Source organism: Dendropsophus ebraccatus, chromosome 7 (genome assembly GCF_027789765.1).
Source record: "Dendropsophus ebraccatus isolate aDenEbr1 chromosome 7, aDenEbr1.pat, whole genome shotgun sequence".
Classification (NCBI taxonomy): domain Eukaryota; kingdom Metazoa; phylum Chordata; class Amphibia; order Anura; family Hylidae; genus Dendropsophus; species Dendropsophus ebraccatus.
The window spans coordinates 91,204,348-91,228,002 of NC_091460.1; the positions used below are offsets into that span (position 1 = coordinate 91,204,348).

General features: G+C 43.2%; 1 protein-coding gene across 1 annotated transcript in view; it reads left to right on the plus strand.

Moving 5' to 3' along the window:
* The window catches only part of GIPC3 (GIPC PDZ domain containing family member 3), a 109,134-nt gene that overhangs the window by 79,808 nt on the left and 5,671 nt on the right, over positions 1-23,655 (plus strand). The window contains exons 4-5 of the mRNA XM_069976637.1: positions 3,578-3,690; positions 12,866-12,947. Coding sequence (XP_069832738.1) covers positions 3,578-3,690; positions 12,866-12,947 — 195 coding nt within the window. The remainder of the gene's footprint in view (positions 1-3,577; positions 3,691-12,865; positions 12,948-23,655) is intronic.

A 23,655-nucleotide genomic window follows, 5' to 3' on the forward strand; every position in this document is an offset into this window, starting at 1 on the left:
ATGCCCTTTTTCCTGCTGTGCCTTTCATAAAGTAATAAAGCCTCCTGCTGTGCCCTCCATATAGTAATAATGCCCCCTGTGCTCTGTCCCCATAGTAATAATGCCCCCTGTGCTCTGTCCCCATGGTAATAATGCCCCCTGTGCTCTGTCCTCATAGTAATAATGCCCCCTGTGCTCTGTCCTCATGGTAATAATGCCCCCTGTGCTCTTTCCCAATAGTAATAATGCCCCCTGTGCTCTGTCCTCATAGTAATAATGCCCTCTATGCTCTGTCCCCTTAGTAATAATGCCCCCTGTGCTCTGTCCCCATAGTAATACTCTCCCTCCATGCTCTGTACCCATAGTAATAATTCCCTGTGCTCTGTCCCCATAGTAATAATCTCCCTGTGTGCTCTGTCCCCATAGCAATAATCTCCCCATGTGCTCTATCCCCATAGTAATAATGCCCCTGTGCTCTGTCCCCATAGTAGTAATGCCCCCTGTGCTCTGTCCCCATAGTAATATTCTCCCCCCTTGCTCTGTCCCCATAGTTGTCCTGTTTTGGTGCCTCATCTCCCTCCACACCTCCCCTCTCCATAGAGAACAATGAAGACAGGGGGGGAGAGCTTTAAACTGCTTTTTCATGATAAAAATGAATTTTTCGGCTAATAAGCCCAATTACAATTAAAATCGCCTGTACTATTGATTTCTGCAAAAAAAAAATAATAATTAAACAACAGTGACACTTTAAAGTAGTTAACCGTGCGAGATCAGGAATGAGATAACTTAATAGTTCGGGCGATTACGCACGCGGTGATAGAAAACATGTTTATTTTTTTATTTATTTATTATATTTATAAAAAAAGAGGGGTGATTCAGATTTATTACGTTATTATGGGAGGGGATTTATATATATATATATATATATATATATATATATATATATATATATATATTTTTTTTTTTTTACCCACTAACTAGTGTTACACACTAACCAGTCAATCTCTCATTGAGATCTATGCAGTACATACATCAATTAGACCGGTGATCTATTGCTCTCGACTGCTGCAGCCAAGAACAATAGATTGCTGAGCTGGGATCAGCACCATTACGACGCAGACCCTTGGCCAAACAGGAAGCAGGGACCGCTCCTCCACGATCGTGACGCTGGGGGTAATTCCGCCACTAAACCACCTGGTATGGGGGGAAAAAAGGCATTTAAATGCACCTGTCAACTTCAACAGCTGGATCTAAATGCCTTATTAGCGGTCCCAGGCTCCTTCTCAGCCAGCCCACCCTCCACTCACAGCAGTGCCAACTTCAAATAGCCGGCACTTAGCGATCGCTCACACAGCCCTCACACAGCCCCAAAGGCTGAAAAATAAAAGAAATGTGTAAGTGGGGTAATTTTAAGTTTTTCTTTCTGGTGGTAAAATAAAATAAAAGGTCCATAATGTAACACTGTAATGAACAGACCTTAAGAATATAGATAAAATGTCTGATTATAGAGTAACAGTGTAAAAGCAGTTTTGGAGGGGAATTATATCAGCAGTCTGGGCAATAAAGATTATAGCCACAGTCTGGGCAGTGGACATTATATCCACAGTCTGGGGTAGGGGGTCATTATGGGGGAGATTTATCAAACATGGTGTAAAGTGAAACTAGCTCAGTTGCCCATAGCAACCAATCAGATTCCACCTTTCATTCCTCACAGACTCTTTGGAAAATAAAATGTGGAATCTGATTGGTTGTTAGGGGCAACTGAGCCTGTTTTACTTTACACCATGTTGGATAAATTTCCCCCTATATTTGAATTTTTAAGCGGTTTATTCTGACTTTGTTATCGAGTGTCAAAATGAAAAAAGGTGGTATCAGTATCAAACTCAAAATTCTGGTATCTTGACATCCCTACACTGGTCTAGCCCAAAACTATTCTGAGCACATTGCCCACTCCACCTCTACTTATAGGCAGGGCCATATTAACAGCTGCTGCTGCCCTAGGCACTAAACCTGAAGACGCCCCATCTTTCTTCACCCATTAGCATCATGATTTTCTAGATTCTGAACATAATATTGATATCTGATCAGTCTAACCACCATACACCCCCTGAACGGGAGGTGTGAGACTAAAAAAATAAAAACCAAAAAAAGTTGTTTCCTTCCTCTTGCTCCCTGGTGCTGCCCCCCATCAAGGTGCTACCCTAGGCACCAGACCACGGGTGCCTAGTGGTAAATACTGCCCTGCTTATAGGCTTCCTAGAGGTTGCTGATTGGTGGAGAGGACATAAGGAGACAGGAAATGTATCAGTTTTAGGTGACTTCTGCAGGGATTGGATAGCAAGCCAACTCTCAGCTGGTGGCAGACAGGAGAGACGTATGCCTAAGCATGTTCCCCATTTATATTGGTACCTTCATCTGCACTTTTACAGAGTATAGGAAATACAGGGAGACATCTAGTGGTAAAAATGCAGTACTACACGACTTTATCCACAGAATACCCAAATACATATATACCTTCAGTGCAGACCTACATATACACAAAACCAGCAGTGACCCATGGGTTCCGGGACACTGCCATAACATCACTCAAAATACCGGTGGTAATCCAACTTGATTAAGATTATCAATCTAGCTTTTATTGTAAGACATCTGCTATGTATGATTAACACTATTCCTGAAGAAGAAAACAGCTGTTTTCAAAACACGTTGCATTTTAAATAAAGAAAACGTTCTGCACCATTCATGCGGTGTTCAGGATTTCTTCAGGAATCTGTGAGACAAGGAATTGGCACCTGTAATGAGGGCTTTACTCTAGTAAATTCACTTGTTCTTCCCTTTCTACCTTTGTACTTTTCGGATTACCGAGTCACATTATAGTGGCTCGGAGGGTGGATGGCTTCAACCCGACAATTAAAAACATGCTCTTGATAGTGACCTGCTCAGGGGAGTGTACTCTTACCGTGTTTCCCCCAAAATAAGGTGCCCTCCTAAAATAAGACACCCCAACTACCCTACCCTCTAGCCTAAAGTAAGTAATCCCCCTGAAAATTAGGCACCACCTACCCTAAACTAGGGCACCCCTGAAAGTAAGACCGCCTGTTGCCACTTGCTGCCACCCAGGACTCACCTAATCCTCTCATGGAGCTTCACTGCTGGTGCCGCATGCAGCTTGGTCCATGGCCCCACGTCCTCTGCACGTCCTGCCGCATGCCGTTGCCCTTCCCGCCACATGCTGACGAATGTCCCACCGCATGTCCCACCACACAACGCCACATGCCACCACCTGTCCCGCCGGGACGTTTCGCCAATGCGTCCCACTGCATGCTCCCACCCATCCCATCAGCACGTCTTGCTGTACATCGCCACCTGTCCCGGGGGGGTGGGGGGGGGGGGGGGAGAGACATAAGACATAGTGCCTGTTATTGAGTAAAAATTAATATAAGGCACTGTCTCATTTTCGTGGAAACACGGTACCGCTCACTCAGGGTAATTGCACAAGCAGCGTCTTTCTGTATTCTTTTTCTGCATATTTGTATTTTTTCTGCTATTGATTTTTTAATATCAAATTAGTAGAAAACTTTGGATTTTGTTTCCCTAGATATGATTGGGCAAAGAGGCAAACCTAACAAAAGTGCTAGTGAAGGAAAAGTGTCCAGTGGAAGAGAAACCCTCCGTCTCAGAAATAAGGGCATGGCCACTCTAGAAGAACTGGTAAGACGTTCCTACAAATGTGTCGATAAATTTCATGTTCAATACTTTACAATTTGGGAAAAAAATATAATACAGTGGTACCTGGTTCTCACACTGCTCGGTTCTCAAACTGCTTAGAACTCATACAGTATTTTCAAGGAAAGTTTGCTTTGGTTCTCAAACTCTTGCTTGGTTCTCAAACACTTTTCGGGCCCCCAGTCTTGAAGTACAATAGTACCGCGGTATTCAAACGAAAATTTACCTGGAAGTAACATTCAGAATTCAAACTTTGCTCGGTATCTGAACATTTTTGCGAGCATGGATGGTGAATTGTACCTAATGAGTTTAGTACTGGTGGGGCTTCACATACAGTACAGCATACCTCCCAAATGCCCCTCTTTTGGAGGGACAGTCCCTACTTTTGACCCTTGTCCCTCTGTCCCTTTTTGCCCCTTTTTGTCCCTCTTTTTAACCTAGGAATTAGATTTGCATTAATAAACTTTTTATGTTGCTCTAGAAAGTGTCTTCCTGTATAATAGACCCAAACCATGCATATTATTCCTCCATGTGGTGCAAGTTGGATCCTAAAATTTTTTATATCCAGATGAATCTTGAGTACCACTGTACTATTATTTACTTCTAAAGAAACCTTGATTCCAGTGCGCTGTACAGCAAGGGTGTTAATATACAGGATGAGAACTTAAAGAACGGAACAGCAGGAGAGGGAGGAGGAGAAGGCCAGTGAGGGGAGGAGACAGCAGGTGAGGGGAGGGAGACGGTGAGAGGACGGAGATGGCAGGTGAGGGGAGGAGACCGCAAGAGAGGGGAGGGAGATGGCAGCTGAGGGGAAGGAGACGGTAGGAAAGAGGAGATGGCAGGTGAGGGGGAGGGAGGTCGTAGGTGAGGGGACGGAGAAGCAGGAGAGGGGGAGGAGACGGCAGGTGAAGGGATGGAGCCAGCAGGAGAGGGGAAGGAGACGGCTGGTGAGCGCCATATCCTGTCTTGTTCATTGTATTGTTGCAGACACCATTGCAGGCGCAGATCCTTTCTTTCTTTTGTGAAAATTCAATAAATTCAGAATTAAAACCTCAGTTCTATTGAAGTGAATGGAGCCTAATTGCAAAACTCCACCCAAACTGGAGATGAGTCATGCTGTTTATCGAGGAAGACGGCCATGTTTTTCTAAGCCTGGATAGTTACATAGTTACATAGTTAATACGGTTGAAAAAAGACACATGTCCATCAAGTTCAACCAAGGAGGGGATGGATACAGGGAAGGGGTGATATGTTCTATACATATGCATTTATATTATTTTGGTCTAAGAACTTGTCTAGGCCGGTTTTGAAGCCCTCTACTGTTTTTGCTGTGACCAGATCCTGTGGTAGACTGTTCCACAGATTCACAGTTCTCATGGTAAAGAAGACTTGTCGCCTCCGGAGATTGAACCTTTTTTTCTCCAGGCGGAGGCAGTGCCCCCTTGTCCTTTGAGGGGGTTTTACCTGGAAGATCTTTTCCCCATATGTCTTGTAGGGGCCATTTATATATTTAAATAAATTAATCATATCTTCCCTTAAACGTCTCTTCTCCAGACTAAACAAATGTAATTCTTTTAATCTCTCCTCATAACTAAGATGCTCCATTCCCCTTATTAGTTTAGTTGCTCGTCTTTGTACCCTCTCCAGCTCTAGAATATCCTTTTTATGAATCGGGTTCCAAAACTGGACGGCATACTCCAGATGAGGCCGCACCAAGGCTTTATAAAGCGGTAATATTATATCCATGTCCCGAGAGTCCATGCCTGTTTTAATGCATGACAATATCCTGCTGGCCTTAGAAGCAGCTGACTGACATTGTGTGCTGTTCTGTAGTCTATTATCTACAAGTACACCCAGATCCTTCTCTATCAGTGACTCTCCCAGAGTAACTCCCCCCAGGACATATGATGCATGTGGGTTATTAGTACCCAGGTGCATAACTTTACATTTATCCACATTGAACCTCATTTGCCACGTGGACGCCCAAACACTCAGTGTGTCTAAGTCATCCTGTAACATCTGCACATCTTCCATAGACTGTACTGTACTACAAAGCATGGTTTCATCTGCAAAGATAGAAACATTGCTGTTAAATCCATTCTCAATATCATTAATAAACAAGTTAAACAGAAGAGGGCCCAGTACTGACCCTTGGGGTACACCACTTATTACCGGGGACCATTTGAAGTAGGAATCATTGACCACAACTCTCTGGGTACGATTATTAAGCCAGTTTTCAATCCAGTTACACATTAAACTTTCCAAACCAATAGACTTTAACTTACCCATCAGACGTCCATGAGGAACTGTGCAAAATCCAGGTACATGATAACTCCTATAAATGCAACTCTGCCCTCTCTGCAGATCAATAGGTGGGGGGACATTTATTATGTGGCGCAACAACCATTTTCTGGTGCAGAGGGCCCACTTGCACATAAATCTTTTTGCAAATGCTTGTCTTGTGAAAAATTAGATTGCAAGTGGGCTCTCTGCACCCTTGCGCCACAGGGGTGGGGGCATAACAGAAGCGACCTCTGCCTGCACCGCATTTAACATTCAGGAGTTAAGGAAACCTAAGCTGGCATAGGTTTCACTACATGCTCACATGGAGGGGCTCTGGTGCACACAGGATTTATGTAGAGGCATTGCACCTCAACATAAATCTGGCACTGCACTGCAAAAAACGCTGGACTTAATAAATGTCTCTCATGGTGTTTAGCAGATAAATAAATAAATAATGAAGGAAATGCTAATGCGGCACTCTTCAAAAGACTGAGGCTTTAAATTTTTCTCCTTTCACTACTTGACTTTTTATATGGAATTTTGTAAATAAACCTGAATTTTATGGTAAGTGCCATGTTAGTGTTCTCCTAAGCGATTAATTTATTGAGTAATATTTATATTTATAATAAATTGTTCAGACTTCAAGTACAATGCTATATAGCAGCAGGTGAATAACACAATATTGGTGCAATATTATACAGAAGGCATACTTAGCTCAACATTCACCCCAGTGCGGGGGAGGGGTGCTACCTTGTAAAAGCTACAGGTGCCACTTGTTGCCTCACTCTCTCTCACCTCTATGCACAGCTGAAGGAAAAAGGCTTAACTTTTTTATTGTACAGTATATTGTACTGTAATGTGCTGTCCAATTAACAGCTTGGGTGCCTCACGCTTTTCCTCCTATCAAACTCTTACTCCTCACACTCTGTATTGACAGACCTGGGGAGGTTCCCGCTTTTGGCATTATATTGCATTCTAATGTGATACGTAGGCATTATCTGCTGCTTTGTCTAACTGGGGTCAGTGCCTAACTCCGTTATGCTGCCCTGTGTCATGTAGATAGTATCCCTAGTGTGGACAAGGTGATCTACAGAAGACATCCTTCCTCCTAAGGAGACTAGCACTGCATAATAGCCATGGCTACTTGCAGAAAAGAAATAGAGAAGGTCTCTTGGTCCCTGTCAAAGATCCTGGCCTTAGCCAGGCCCTGGATTCACTACAGCAGGGACTGTCTCTGTGTGTGTATTGCTCTCTCACTGACTCAACTAGAGAACTCCTTCCAGCAAGAACTGACCTCCTTTTATAGGGGTGAACTAAACTTACTAGTGATTTTTGGGGTTGTGTGTGCAAGAGAAAGAAGAGCTAGGATAGGAGAAAGAAGGGAGGGAAAATATCTGCACGTATGATATGAAAACAAACGTGACAAATACAGTGAACCAAATGCTTCTTTCAGCTGTACTTTACATAATAAATAGAAAATACAGACAGTGACACCTAGTGGGGAAAAACAAACAGTACACTTTTCCTTCATCCCCTTTTTGAGAACCTGAGTGAGTTATTTTGCCCAGGTGCATAGAGAACTTAGTGGCACACCTGTGCAGGGACACTACAGTAAGCCCACTACTGTCCTCATGACACGTTCAATACAAGCCTTAAAGGGGTATTCCCCTCAAAACTTTTATTAGTTAGTAAAATGTAGAAGCATACTTACTTGCCTTCTGTAATATGCTTCTATTTTCGTTTTTGCACCATTCCTGAGCTTGCCGCACTGATTCTCCTTCTCAGATAAAGGAATCTGCTTCTCTCCAGGTCCACTCCGACACGCTCCTCTTCTTTTCCTCCCTCCAGCCGAGACGGAGTCAGTTGATCCGCGGGCGACCAGAAGCACAGCTACCATCAGCGTCTGGTCCAGCCGCTCACCCCCTCCCCCCCCGGCAAGAAGCGCAGCTATCACCAGCCTACAGTTCCCCTGACTGACACCCCTCCCAGACATCATCCCCGGCACCCACAGCAGTCTGGCCCCCCATTGCATGCCGCCCGCAACATCACTGCTAATGCTAGATCACTGGGTCCCCTCTTCTAGATTACTGGGTCCCCTCTGCTACATCACTGGGTCGCCTCTGCTACTTCACTGGGTCGACCCTGCTACATCACTGGGTTGACCCTGCTACATCACTGGGTTGCCCCTGCTACATAACTAAGTCACCTCTGCTACATCACTGGGTCCCCTCTGCTACATCTCTGGGTTGCCTCTGCTACTTCATTGGGTCCCCTCTGCTTCTTCACTGGGTCGCCTCTGCTACTTTACTAGGTCGCCTCTACTACCTCCACTTTGCTGTGTCATGTGGGTATCAGCTCTGCTACATCATGGACCAATTAGGCAGAAGCATTGCATGATGGGAAATGTAGTTTCCCATCATGAATATAGAGCATCTTTTAAAAAAAACTTGTAACTCGGGAACGGTGGCAGCAAGAAAGATGGAAGACAGCTTAAAATACTCGCGGGGACTCGGTGAGTAAGAACAGCTAAGTTTGGGAGCTTTTCTTTTTTTTTTTTAGCTCTTGGGGGGAATACCTCTTTAACCTATTCTACTCAAGCACCCAAGTTAAAATGTCTGTGCTTTCCATCAGGAGAATATGCAAAAAAGAGCCTGTGGAGCCTTTAAGAGTCTCAAAACACAGGTCTAGCCAAATATCCTTTCGGGAAGGGCCCAGTCAAGGGGTGGCTCCTTTAGGGAAACCACAAAACCACCATATTAAATGTCCCTATAAATCAATGTAATGACAAGGGAAAACCAAGGCCAGGTATCCATCCACAGTTGTTTTGGAGTGTTGTCCCTCATAAGAGTGGAGCAGGATTCTGGCTAGGTGGGAGCAATGCCTAGTAGAGCCGTAAGGGGAAACAGATCACTGATCTGAGGGAATCCAGCCAAAGACAACACTGTCGGCTGCCAGCTAAAGCACTCAATACAGTGAAATCCTAGGTGCATTAATCCCTGGGATATATGAATATTCAAAAAAAGCCTGTGGAGCCTCATTTAAGAGTCTCAAAACACAGGACTAACGAGATACCCTTCTGGGAAGGGCCCAGCCAAGGGGTGGCTCCTGTAGGGAAATCACCAAAACCACCACATTAAATGGCCCTATAAGTCAACATAATGACAAGGGAAAAACCAAGGTCAGGTATCTATCCATAGATAGCAGTTTCGGGGTGTTGCCCCTCATCAGTGTAAAGCAGTGTTCTGGCTAGGTGGGAGCAATGCCTTTTAGAGCCATACGGGGAAACGGATCACTGATCTCAGGGAGACCAGCCAAAGATAACAATTTTGGCTTCTGGCTAAAAAGCTTAATATAGTGAAATTCTAGTGCTGTATGCCAGGGCATCTGTGTAGTGTTGTCGCTGCTGCATGGACATAGGGTCACTTGGGCACTTTTCACTGTGGCCAGGAGTGGTGTTGGAACCCACCCCTGGACAAATAGACACCGCGCTCAAGGTTTGGGTAGCCCACGTGTGAATTGATGTATAGGTGCAGGTGCAGTAAAGGATAGACCAGAGTCCAGTGACTTAACCAGAGGAACTTCTGTTTACTTATAATAATCAGTGCAATACAGGATAGCAAAAGAAGACTTTGGCGTGCAGGTGCAGACAAGAGGTGGTTACAGTAGACTTTACAAAGTGAGAGTAGAGTGGAGTATAGGAGCATTTTGAGGACCCTGCCCAATGTAGTAGTGTGCTCTGCCCGGATAGCATAGTTGAGAATGGAAATAACAGAAGTAGAAGATACTTGTAGTCACGTATAGATTATTTTGTTCTGACTGCCTTTTGCCCTATAGTGTCAGTTACTAGGCTAGGCTAGTATGAGGTCCCAGATCCCTGCGTTGGGTTGAGAAGACTTTCCAAGACTTCCCAGAATAGCTGTGTGTTACAATAGGATATGTAGGCTCACACTGCTTTGTCCTACTGGGGTCAATACCTAACCTCAGGTATTCTGCCCTTTGTGTTGCTGAAGGTATCCCTGGCGTGGACAAGGTTCTCCTCTGAGGAGGTCACTCCTTCCTAGGTGTTCTAGCAGTGCAGGCTAGTGGTAGTTAACAGCAGGAAAACATTGCTTGCTCATGTATCTCTCTCTTCACTGACTCGACTAAAAAAAGACCTTTCCATCAGGAACTAGCTCCTTTTCACAGGGTTTTCATAGCTAGCCTGAGATTGGTGGTAGGGCTGTGTGTGTGTAAGAGAATAAAGAGGATAGGAAGAAAAGTGAGAGAATCAAGCCTGCACCTGGAGACAACATGACATGTGACAGAAAACAGTTAACCCATGAGACCTTAGCTGTGCATAGTATAGTACATCCAATAAATACCATAGTGATATCTAGAGGGGGGAAAATACATAATACACTTTCCTTCATCTCCTTCTGTGAGAACCTGAGTGAGTTATTTTGTCCAGGTACATAAAACTTGTGCTGCACGTGGTACATGAGGCAATATGGTTTGGGCAAATTATATACTAACTTCTGATGTTGGTTTTAAATGTAGCTGAATAAGCTTTCGTGTCAGCCATGGGTGCGATGTGCAGCCATTTCTGTCTTTTTGGCTTGTAAAACTTGTGCTGGGACACTACACTAGGTGCATCTTTCCCCCCCTTGTCATTACATTGACTTAGGGCCACTTAATATGGCATTATTATTATTATTATTATTATTATTATTTTTACTACCAACAATACTTCCTTCATTCTATTCTAATACCCTAACCTCAATCTTTCCTGACCCTTTATGGATACAGACACTCCCTCCACTACTTTAGTATGTGTTCACTGAGCAACCTTAACCGTTTCTAGGTAATTTTGACTACAGGGCGAATTTTGTTAAAAGCGGGGGGGGGGGGGGGGGGGGGGGGGTTGTTGCTAGGGAGAAGCAGTGTGTGTATTTTGGCACAGAGCACAGTTATTCAACCCTTTAAAAAAAAAAAAGTAATTCAGTAACTCACAGGTGACGTCTTCTTTGTTCCGAGGCGTCACTTTCCTCTCCATCTGGCCCAGACCACCATGATGATTTTTTGCAGCCACAATTCATCTCTTGTGAACCTGCCAGACACACATCTTTAGGCTCCGCACTTTTACAACAACTTCCACTTTTTTGTGTCATGTGCAGTAAAGTTAATAGGTATGTGGGTTACCCCTGAAGGATCCCTTGCTGTGCCCCCATATAGTAATAATGTCTTCTGCTGTACCCCTGTGCTGCCCCCATAGTACTAATCTCCCCTATGCTCCCCCATAGTAATAATCCCCCCTGTGCTCCCCCATAGTAATAATCCCCACTGTGCTCCCCCATAGCAATATTCCCTACTGTGCTCCCCCCATAGTAATATTCCCCCCTGTGCTCCCCCCATAGTAATATTCCTCCCTGTGCTCCCCCATAGTAATATCCCCCCCCTGTGCTCTGCTCCCCCATAGTAATATTCCCCCCTCCCAGTGCTCTTCTCCCCCCATAGTAATATCCCCCCGTGCTCTGCTCCCCCATAGTAATATCCCCCCGTGCTCTGCTCCCCCATAGTAATATCCCCTCGTGCTCTGCTCCCCCCATAGTAATATCACCCCGTGCTCTGCTCCGCATAGTAATATCCCCCCGTGCTCTGCTCCCCCATAGTAATATCCCCCCTGTGCTCTGCTCCCCCCAAAGTAATATTCCCCCTGTGCTCTGCTCCCTCCCATAGTAATATTCCCCCCATGTTCTGCTCTCCTTCATGCTCCCCCCAATAGTTATAATTTCCACTGTGCTCCCCCATAGTAATATTCCCTCCTGTGCTTCCCCCCATAGTAATATTCCCCCCGTGCTCCCCCCATAGTAATATTCCCCCCGTGCTCCCCCATAGTCATATATGTCCCCTGTGCTCTGTTCCCGCATTTTAAATCCCCCCTTCGTGCTCTGCTCCCCCTGTATTGCTTAACAAACACATACACAAAAAAACATTATACTCACCTTTTTCTGGCATACAGTGGTCCCTCTCTCCTCTTCTCCAGCCTTCAAGGAGCAGGCTGCCACTGCCACCGCCCCCGCACACATCTTCTCTCTCCAGCAGGCATAGTGATATGACATCATTAAACCTGGTGGAGGGAGATATCATCTGCGGCAACCTGCTGGGTGCAGAGTGCTCGGCAGGTTCGGCGCGGTCCGAGAGGGGCGGAGCTCCATTGGGGCGGGCGCCAGTCAGTTTTGCCAGGTGATGGGGTACAGGGGTAGGTCATGGGGCGAGCGGGCGGGCGGCTGGGGGTGCGTGCAGCTCAGTGGAGTCTGGGGGGTGCCACCAGCACCCCCTAGCTGTTGGCGCCCCGTGTGGTCCCCGGCCCACCCGTCTCTAGAAACAGCACTGTGTACCATCTATCTGATATTTATTATATTTAGTTTTCTTTTTCTGCAGCGTCATTGAGAAAGTCCCTGGCAGGGCAGAAACGTCACCCTGTCACAATCCTATATTCCTGCTGTATATTACTGCACTAATATCGTGTTATTCAACTGCTGTAAGATAGCATTGTACCTGAAGTCAAAACTATTCATTATGAATGTAAATTCCTTATTATATCACTGACTCGTCCTAATCACGGTGTGCTACAGGCTTCTTTACTACCTGAAGTGTAAAAAAAAAAAAGAACATCAGAACTTCTTACATATAATGTACAGGTACAGTTTAATATATACGAATTCACAGTAACTTTTTGTGACGGATTGTGGAGTTGTCCATGGTATTATGAAAAGCTTATATTCCAGATCTGCACAGTGAATACAGAACAATCAGAATGAGTTTTTATTTACAAGATTTAGAAAAATTAAAGCAATAAACAAAGCTAAGTAATGTGGATATATATTTAATTTAACAGCCGAAGGATGGGGAAGAAGAGGCGACGCGCAAGGTGGATGACTTACTGGAAAGTTACATGGGGATCCGTGATATGGAGCTCGGTAAGTAAAGTTAATGTACCTATTATCTGTCCCCAATCCGCATCCCCAATACACAGCAGGACTATACAATCACTGATGCTTTTTCATGTACATATATGATAACGTGTACACAATGCCCCACAGGGGAAACAAAACGGAAATTACAAACTAGAATGAATTTACATAGACATACAATAAAAAGAAGTCTCAACAAACACCCCTGTAGGTCAACATTTTTCAGGACTGGACCATAGAATAACAGATTTAAAGGTTATGGTCCTCAAAGGTCATTTCCAGAGTGACAGAGAGAGGATAATGTGGGAATTCAAACTGATAAAAACATTCCAGTCATTAACACATGGACTAAACCTGGCACCTGGATTTATGACCCACTACATGGACACATTCCACAGATAAGACTTAACTGACCAACAATCTTGGACTTCCAAATAAGCTTTAATTTACAACAAGTCCTTTTTATTGCCCTGGCTTATCTATGTGATGTATATACCCACTCCCCCCCCCCCCCACTCACCAATTCACAGATGTCTCTCCCTTCTTGTTTGTAACATCCCTTAAATGTTGTGCTGTTTCTGTGAGTCATTCATTTGTGAACTTGTCTGACGAAGGGATTTTTTGAATCCTGAAAGCTCACAGCTCTAATAATTTTTTGTTGGCCAATAAAGGTATCACTCCTAAAATACTTTGATCACAAGTATTTACCTCAATAAGCAAAAACTAAAAAATTTACTTTTGGTTAAAGTCATGAAGTCCTGAAAATTTCACTTATCTGAATTTAGAGCCATTTCAGAGATGACCTGCTGTTTTGGAATTGGATTTAGAATTAGTTTAGAGAACTATAATAATCTAGCATTTGGGGTTCTATGTAGTCCCAGCAACCAGTTATTAGCACATAAAACATGAACAGTCAGACTTGAAAAATACAGCCCGGTCATTAACGCCAAAAGTGGCTCATATATATAGAGGTGCCATAGAGGTCCTTATATATGAGTCATGTTGTTGCCCCTCTGTATTTATGAGCCATGTTGTATTACTGTATACTGTATAATACAGTATACAGAAACCCTTTTATATATGAGCCACATTGTTGCCCCTCTGTATACATTAGCCATGTTGTATTACTGTATACTGAATTACATGTATACATAGTTACGGATGTGCACAAATATATTTTATAATCACATTCTGCATACACAGGGGCCCATATTGCTGTTAAGAAAGCCCTGCAGCTGATCATTGTCTTTATTACACAGGGCGATATCTGCCCGATTTGACGTGATTGGGCAGATAACTGTTCCATGTTATAGGGCCATAATACTCACCGGTGAAAATAAAAAAGCCAGATTTTAGTATTATTTTATATAGTCAGTGAAGTAAAAATTACAAAAAATGTCAAAAAATAAGTTTAACATAACTTGATTTATGGTCATGTCCAGGACCTGTTGCAGATATCAATGTAACTAAATGATGGAACACAGCATCAAATCTGCCGCAGATCCTGGATATTTGAATGGACCCTCATAATACCTTTACTTTAAGTCATTTTTAGATGACACGTTCCTTTTAAGACTCTTACCGTTCATGCTTCTATGCCGCCTTGTAGATTGTAATGTTATGTTCACACATTCAGGTTTTTAATTGCAATTAATGAAACCAAAACCAGGAATGGATTTTAAAGAACACAAATCTCAGTATTTCCTTTATGGCCTGCCATTTTATAATCTGTTCCTGGCTTTAGATTCAATAATTGCAATTAAAAACCTGAGTATGTTAACATACCCAGAGCAGTGTGCCACTGCTGTATTTTGTGTGTAGGTCAGAATGGGATCAATCAGACTTCGTATTAGATGTTCTTGAAGCACACGTCACTAGTCTTTTCCACATCCTTTTTACTGGAACAAATTATCTGTTGTGCAACTCAATTATACAAAAATAGAATGCCTACATCATCCTCATTTCCTGTCAAACTTATGGTAAAAAAAAAAAAACGTCACTGCACTGGAACGCCTAGTGGCCTATATAACTACAGACTGAACTGCATGAGAATGTAATCAATATACTGTCTACTCCTCAACAATGCAACATCAAGAAGAAAGCCATAACAGGAAACTAAATGGTAATAAAGTGCACATAAAACATGGAAATAAAATATTCAGAACATGACCTGGATGGGAGACAAATGTGCGACAAGACGGATGCAGGGCCACTTCAGACACATAGCCATACAATAGCTCCAGAACCAAACCAATGTAATGCTTAGCTGTTACTTTATCTGAGATAATGACAAGGGGGCTGTGAAACTGAAACAACTTAAAAGGATAGAGGCCCTGCATGCAGGATGAGACCTTAAAAAGTTTATTGCACAGAATGACATGTTTTTAATTTAGAATGATTTGTGCATGCACTTTCCTAAATGGTACAAACACACGTAGGGGATCCGCCGCGGATTTCTCACTGCAAATTCGCAGGGAAATTCATTGCGGATCCATTGCCTGTCAATTTCTATGAGAATCCATACTCGCAGTAGGATTGTCATTCCACTGCAAGTATTTAAATGCTGCCTCCTTAATCCCCCATCAGCCGGAGCATACTGTACCTGTTCCACACTGCAGGTTGGTTTGGGGGCTCACGGCTGGACGGCGGAGCAGCACACTGATTGGCTGAGCGGGATGTCCAGATGCCAGGATCCCCCAAAGCAAACCGGAGCGTGGAAAAAGATGGATTCTTATAGAAACTGAAAGAGAAGGGATTCCCAGCAAATTTTCCTGCGAATTTGCAGGGAAGCGATGAAAAGGGTCAAGTACAGCACAGTTACGGCAAACTTTGTTCTTTCCATCGCTCCATAGGAATGCCCGCTGCTCTATTCATAATACAGAAGCCAGAAAGCCGATACAAAGATCACCTACTTTTCTTCTATCCTGTGGATGGGGGAGAGTTAGTTTTTCCTGGAATACCTCTTTAAGAAAAAATCATTACAATTTAAAAACGCCTCTTTTTGCTATCATTGACTCCAGTGCTGGTGTAACTGTAGCTTGCTTTGGTTCCACAACTTAGATGAGCTATCTGATTGGGGAAACACATCAGGAAACATCACATCTGATAGGCTGAGAGAAAAAGGAGGGGCCCTTGACAGGGATTGGTCTCAGCTAGTGGCATAGACATAGGTGGAAAATACATGACTTTGGTCGCATAGGCAGTTAACCCTTAATAAACCTTTCTTCAGCTGTGCCTTGCAGTGCATATAACAGAAATGGACACCTAGTGGTGGGAGTGCAGAAAGACGCCTTCAGTCCAGAATTTTCATCAGAAAGTGCAGGTCAGGATTTGTTTAACATGACAAGTACTAAAAATGGTATTATATGTATTCTATTAACTACAATGTATCCAAATAAATACAATCGATACTTTCTATAGAAAGAATATTAACACCTTGATGACCAGGTGACAATTTTCGTTCTTGCATTTTAGTTTTTCCCCCCATTCCCTTCTATTAGCCAAAGCGCTTTTATTTTTCCACACGAGGCTGCATGGGATGTCTTTTTTTTGTGCCACAATCACTGTTTTTATTAGTATCATATTTGTGTAGATTGGAGATTTCGATCACTTTTAAAAAAAATTTTTTATAAAGTGACAAAAAATCTGCAATTCTGGCACTTTTTTTCTCTTTTTGTTAACCCTTTAAGGACATGGCCCATTTTCGTTTTTACGTTTTCGGTTTTTCCTCCTTGTGTTTAAAAGGTCATAGCACTTGCATTTTTCCACCTAGAAACCCACATGACCCCTTATTTTTTGCGTCACTAATTGTACTTTGCAATGACAGGCTGAATTTTTGCATAAAGTACACTGCGAAACCAGAAAAAAATTCGAAGTGTGGTGAAATTGAAAAAAAAAACGCATTTCTTTTATTTGGGGGAAATGTGTTTTTATGCCATTCACCCTGGGGTAAAACTGACTTGTTATGCATGTTCCTCAAGTCGTTACGATTAAAACGATATATAACATGTATAACTTATATTGTATCTGATGGCCTGTAAAAAATTCAAACCGTTGTTAACCAATATACGTTCCTTAAAATCGCTCCATTCCCAGGCTTATAGCGCTTTTATCCTTTGGTCTATGGGGCTGTGCGAGGTGTCATTTTTTGCGCCATGATTTGATCTTTCTATCGGTACCTTGATTGCCCATATACGTCTTTTTGATCGCTTTTTATTACATTTTTTCTGGATTTGATGCGACCAAAAATGCGCAATTTTGCACTTTGGGATTTTTTTGCGCTGACGCCGTTTACCGTACGAGATCAGGAATGTGATTAATTAATAGTTCGGGCGATTACGCACGCGGCGATAGCAAACATGTTTATTTATTTATTTATTTGTTTACTTTTATTTAAAACCTGGGAAAAGGGGGGTGATTCAGACTTTTATTAGGGGAGGGGGCTTTTTACTATTAACAACACTTTTTTTTTTTTTTTTACACATATACTAGAAGCCCCCATGGGGGACTTCTAGTATATACACTGTGATCTCTCATTGAGATCTCTGCAGCATAGATATGCTGCAGAGATCCATGAGATCGGCACTTGTTTGCTTTCGGCTGCTGCAGCCGGAAGTAAACGAGTGCCGAGCCGGGGACGGCGCCATCTTGGACGCGTCCCCGGCCGGCATCAGTAACGGAGATCGCTCCTCCGGGACAAGGTCCCGGAGGAGCGATCTCCCCCACTAGACACCAGGGAAACGTTGCCTCCGGTAATCGGAGGCAGCTGTCAACTTTGACAGCTGCCTCCGATTAGCTAATTAGCGGGCACGGCGATCAGACCGTGCCCGCTAATAGCGGCGGTCCCGGGCTACACGCGGCACCCGGGATCGCGGCACATCAAAGCGGGGCCGCCGCGCGGCCCCGCTTTGAAGTGCAAGTGAGGACATAGGACGTACCGGTACGTCCTATGTCCTTAAGAGGTTAAAGGAGAAATCTGGTGCTATTTTTTTATTTAAATAATGTATTGCTCCCCATAAGTTATACAAATCACCAATATACACTTATTATGGAAAATGAACATAAAGTGCTTTTTTCCCTGCACTTACTACTGCATCAAGGCTTCACTTCCTGGACAAAATGGTGATGTCACGACCCAACTGCCAGAGCTGTGCGGGCTGTGGCTGCTGGAGAGGATGATGACAGGGGGATGCTCAGTGTCCCTCCAGTGCCTTGTGTACATCAGTGTCCCTCTGCCATCATCCTCTCCAGCAGCCACAGCCCACACAGCTCTGGGAGTCGGGTTGTGACATCACCATTTTATCGAGGAAGTGAAGCCTTGATGCAGTAGTGAGTTTAGGGAAAAAAGCACTTAATGTGCATTTCCCGTAATAAGTGTATATTGGTGTTTTGTATAACTTTTGGGGGGCAATACAATACTTAAATAAAAATTTCTCCTTTAATGCCGGTCACTGTTCAGGAATAGTATTGTTATATCCCAATAGATCAGACAATTCTGCATGCTACAATATTATATTTATTTTTACATGTTTTATTAGTATAATGGGAAAGGGGGTGATTTTAACTTTTATTTGGGCAGGGGCTTTGTCATATTTATTTATTTACACTTTTTAAGTCCCCTTAGGGGGCTATTACTTATAATAATTAGATTGCATACACTGATCAATGCTGTGCCATTACATAGCATTGATCAGTGTTATGTGCCTCAGATAGACTCTATGAGAAGATCGCAGAGCTGACTGCATGGAGGTGAGTGTGAGACCTCCTTCAGTCAAGGAAAATGAGGGGTTAATGATAGGTGGCGGTGCAATTGGTACTGCCCATCATTAATGGTCAAGACCCGGCTGTACCAGTATGCCATTAAGGGGGTAAACCTAATGATGTACAAAGGGAACTTTTATGTTATGTAAGTAACATAACATTAACCCCTTAGGGACCAAGCCTATTTGGACCTTAATGACCAGGCTCATTTTTCAAAATCTGACCTGTCTCACTTTATGCGCTTATAGCTCAGTGATGCTTTAACGTATGCTAGCGATTCTGAGATTGTTTTTTCGTAACATATGGTACTTTATGATAGTGGCAAAATTTGGTCACTGTCTTGTGTGTTTTTTGTGAAAAACATCAAAATATCATGAAAAATTTTAAAAATTAGCACTTTATGAACTTTGAAATTCTTTGCTTCTAAAAAAAGAAAGTCACATGACAAAAATTAGTTTGTAAGTCACCTTATCAATATTTCCTCTTTATTCTGGCTTCATTTCGTAAACATATTTCACTTTTTAGGGTGTTACAGGGCTTAGAAATGTATCAGCAAATTATCAAATTTTCATGAAATTTCCAAAACTGATTTTTTTTAGGGACCAGTTCTTTTTTTAAGTTGATTTAGGAGGCTTGTATACTGGACACCCCCATAAGTGACCCCATTTTGGAAACTAGACACCTTAATGAATTAATCTAGGAGTATAATGAGCATTTTAACCCTACAGGGGCTGGAGGAAAGTATTCACAATTAGGCCAGAAAAAAATGGAAAATAGAAATTTTCCAATAATATATTTGTTAAGATTAAAGTATCTCATTTTCATAATAAGCATGAGAGAAAATGCACCCCAAGTTTTGTAACGCAGGTTCTCCTGAGTACAACGGTACCCCATATGTGGGCGTAAACCACTGTAAGGGCACACAGTGGGGCTCAGTAGGGAAGAAGCGCCAATTAGCATTTCCAGTTCAGATTTTTCTGAAGAAGTTTCTGAGCGCCAGGTGCGTTTGCAGAGCCCCTGTAGTGTCAGCAGAATAAAAAAAAACAAAAGTCACCCTATTTTGGAAAGTACAACCCTCAAAGAATACATCTTGGGGTGTGGTGACCATTTTGACCCCACAGGTATTAGAGGAAAGTATTCAAAAGAAGACAGTAAAAATGAAAAAAATTGAATTTTTCCAATAATAGGTTTGTTTAGTTTGAAATTTTTCAATTTCACGAGGAAAAGGGGAGCAAACTCACCCCAATATATGTAACACAGGTTCTTCTGAGTAGAACGGTACCCAATACGTGGGCATAAACTACTATATGGGCACAAAGCAGGCCTCAGAAGGAAGGGAGTGCCAATTAACATTTTCAGTGCAGATTTTTTTTAAGAAGTTTCAGAGCGCCAGGTGCGTTTGTAGTGCCCCTGTAGTGTCAGCAGAATATAACCCCCCCTAAAAGTCACCCCATTTTGGAAATTACACCCCTCAAAGAATACATCTTGGGGTGTGGTGACCATCTTGACCCCACAGGTATTAGGGGAAAGTATTCAAAAGAAGACAGTAAAAATAAAAAAATAACATTTTTCCAATAATATGTTTGTTTAGTTCTAAATTTCTCAATTTCACGAGAAAAAGGGGAGCAAACTCACCCCAATATATGTAACGCAGGTTCTCCTGAGTAGAACGGTACCCCATATGTGGGCATAAACCACTGTATGGGCACACAGCGGGCCTCAGAAGGAAGGGAGCGCCAATTAGCATTTTCAGTGCATGATTTTGCTGAAGAAGTTTCTGAGCACCAGGTGCGTTTGTAGTGCCCCTGTAATGTCAGCAGAATAGAACCCCCCCAAAAGTCACCCTATTTTGGAAAGTACATCCCTCAAAGAATACATCTTGGGGTGTGGTGACCATCTTGACCCCACAGGTATTAGAGGAAAGTATTCAAAAGAAGACAGTAAAAATGAAAAAATAGAATTTTTCCAATAATATGTTTGTTTAATTTGCAATTTCTCAATTTCACGAGAAACAGGAGAAAACTCACCCCAATATTTGTAACGCAGGTTCTCCTGAGTAGAACGGTACCCCCTATGTGGGCGTAAACCACTGTATGGGCACACAGCAGGGCTCAGAAGAGGAGTGTCATTTTAGTTACAGGCAATATGTGGGTGTTTACTGGTTATCTAGGGTGGTAATGGACAATCTTGGGGTGTTTACTGGCTATCTGAGGTTGCGTCAGGCAATCTGCGGGGGTTATGGGCAATCTGGGGTGGTTACGAGCAGTCTGTGCCAATCTGGGTTGGTTACGGGCAATCTGGGTTGGTTACGGGCAATCTGGGGGTGTTTACTGGCTATATGGGGTGGTTACCGGCAATCTGGGGGTGTTTACTGGCTATCTGGGGGTGTTCACTGGCTATCTGGGGTGGTGACGGGCAATCTGTTTTTTTTTACTGGCTATATGGGGTGGTTACGGGCAATCTGGGGATGTTCACTGGCTATCTGGGGTGGTGACGGGCAATCTGGTGGTGTTAACTGGCTATCTGGGGTGGCGTCGGGCAAAATGGGGTGGCGACGGGCAATCTGGGGAGGCGAAGAGCAATCTGGGGAGGGGACAGGCGATCTGGGGAGGGGACGGGCAATCTGGGGAGGTGACGGGCAATCTGGGGAGGTTGCGAACAATCTGGGGTGGTTACAGGTGGGGTGGAGAGAATCCTCCGCTCTGGGCAGATTCAGGGGGGTGTCAGCGATCACACTGACAGCTGATCCCCCGCACTGCTGCCGCCGCCGGGCGGTGATTTATTCCGATGCGTCTGCCGTTAAAAGGCGTACGCATTGGAATAAAGCCCATTACTGGCCGCCGTTAAAAGGCAGCACGGCAGTCACTAAGGGGTTAAAGGGAATCTGTCAGCTGCAATTCATGTCCCAAACTGCTGACACTGTTAGGCTAGGTTAACACACAAAGCTTAAAGGGGTTGTCCAGCGAAAAAAATATTTCTTTCAAATCAACTGGTGTCAGAACTGGCGGAGTCAGGAACTATCCTGAGCAGGAGAGGTTTTCTATGGGGATTTGCTGCTGCTCTGGACAGTTCCTGACTCCGTCAGAGATGTCAGCAGAGAGCACTGTTTCTGAATGTAAATAAACAACACTTCTTGCAGGACATACAACAGTGTATAAGTATGGGAAGACTTGAGATTTGAGACTTTTAAATAGAAGTAAATTAAAAATCTATTTAACTTTCTGACACCAGTTTATTTGAAAGACATTTTTTTTTGCTGGACAACCCCTTTAACCCCTTAAGGACAGAGCCTGAAATGGCCTTAATGACAGAGACAAATTTTATGAATATGACCAGTGTCACTTTATTCATTAATAACTTCGGGATGCTTTTACCTATCCGGCTGATTCTGAGATTGTTTTCTCGTGACATATTGTACTTTACATTTCTGGTAAATGGGAGTCGATACTCATAACAAATCTTTATGAAGAAACCCCAAATAACGTGAAAAAATGTGAAAAAATGCATTTTTCCAACTTTGAAACTTTTTTGCTTATACAGAAAGTGGTTATACCACATAAATTATATATTAAATAGCATTAGCAACATGTCTAATTTATGTTAGCAGCATTTATTAAATGATCTTTCATTTTTTTAGACAATAGGAAGCTTAAAACATTAGCAGCAAATTTCCAAATTTTCAGTAAAATTTCAAAATCAGATATTTTTAGGAACCTCTTCAGGTCAAAAGTGTATTTGAGGGGCCTGTATGTTAGAAAGCCCCACAAAGCACCCCATTTCAGAAACTGCACCCCCCACACTCTGCAAAAGCATATCCAGAAAGTGTTTTAACCCTTTAGGGGAGTCACAGAAATAAAAGCCAAGTGTGTAAGAAATTTGAAAATTTTAATTTTCTGTGCAGAGATTTTATTGTAATCCAATATTTTTCATAATTATAAACCAATTACCAGAGAAATGCACCCCAATAATTATTGCCCCGTTTCTGCAGTTTATAGAAATACCCCATATGTGGCCCTATTGCGCTATTTGACTCAACCACAAGCCTCAGATATAAAGGAGCGCCTAGTGAATTTCAATGCCTCCGTTATATTTGGTCATTTTTGACTGTACCACTTCAGGTTGGCAGAGGCTCTGGGGTGCCAAAACCTAAAAAACACCCCTAAAGGGACACCATTTAGAAAACTACACCCCTCAAGGAATGTAACAAGGGGTGCGGTGAGCATTTGGACCCCACAGGTGCTTTACAGATTTTCCGAACAATATGGCGTGAAAAAAGAAAAATTTATTTTTTACACTAAAACGTTGTTCTAGCCTTCAATTTTTCATTTTCTTAAAGGGATAAGAGGAAAAAAAAGACAAAAAATGTGTAGCGCAGTTTCTCCCGAGTACGGAAATACCCCACATGTGGCGATAAAGTGCCAAGGGGGCGCAGGACGAGCCTCCAAAGGGAAGGAGCGCCAATTGGCTTTTGGAAGCTGAATTTCACTGGAAAGGATTTCAAGGGCCATGTCGCATTTACAGAGCCCTCGTGCTGCCAAGACACTGGAAACCCCCCACAAGTGACCCCATTCTGGAAACTACACCCCTCAATCTAACAAGGGGTGCAGTGAGCATATGGACCCCACTGGTGACGGGCACAAATGTGGAACAATGTGACGTGAAAGGGAAAGTTTTCATTTTTTCACTTTCATGGCACAAATGTGCCCGTCATCAAGGGGTCCATATCCTCACTGCACCCCTTGTTAGATTCCCTGAGGGGTGCAGTTTCCAGAATGTCACTTGTCACTTGTGGGGGGTTTCCAGTGTTTTGGCAGCATGAGGGCTCTGTAAATGCGACATGGCGTTCATCATCCATTCTAGCCAAATCCAACCTCCAAAATCCAAATGGCGCTCCTTTCCTTCGGAGGCTTGCCCTGCGCCCACATGGCGCTTTATGTCCACATGTGGGGTATTT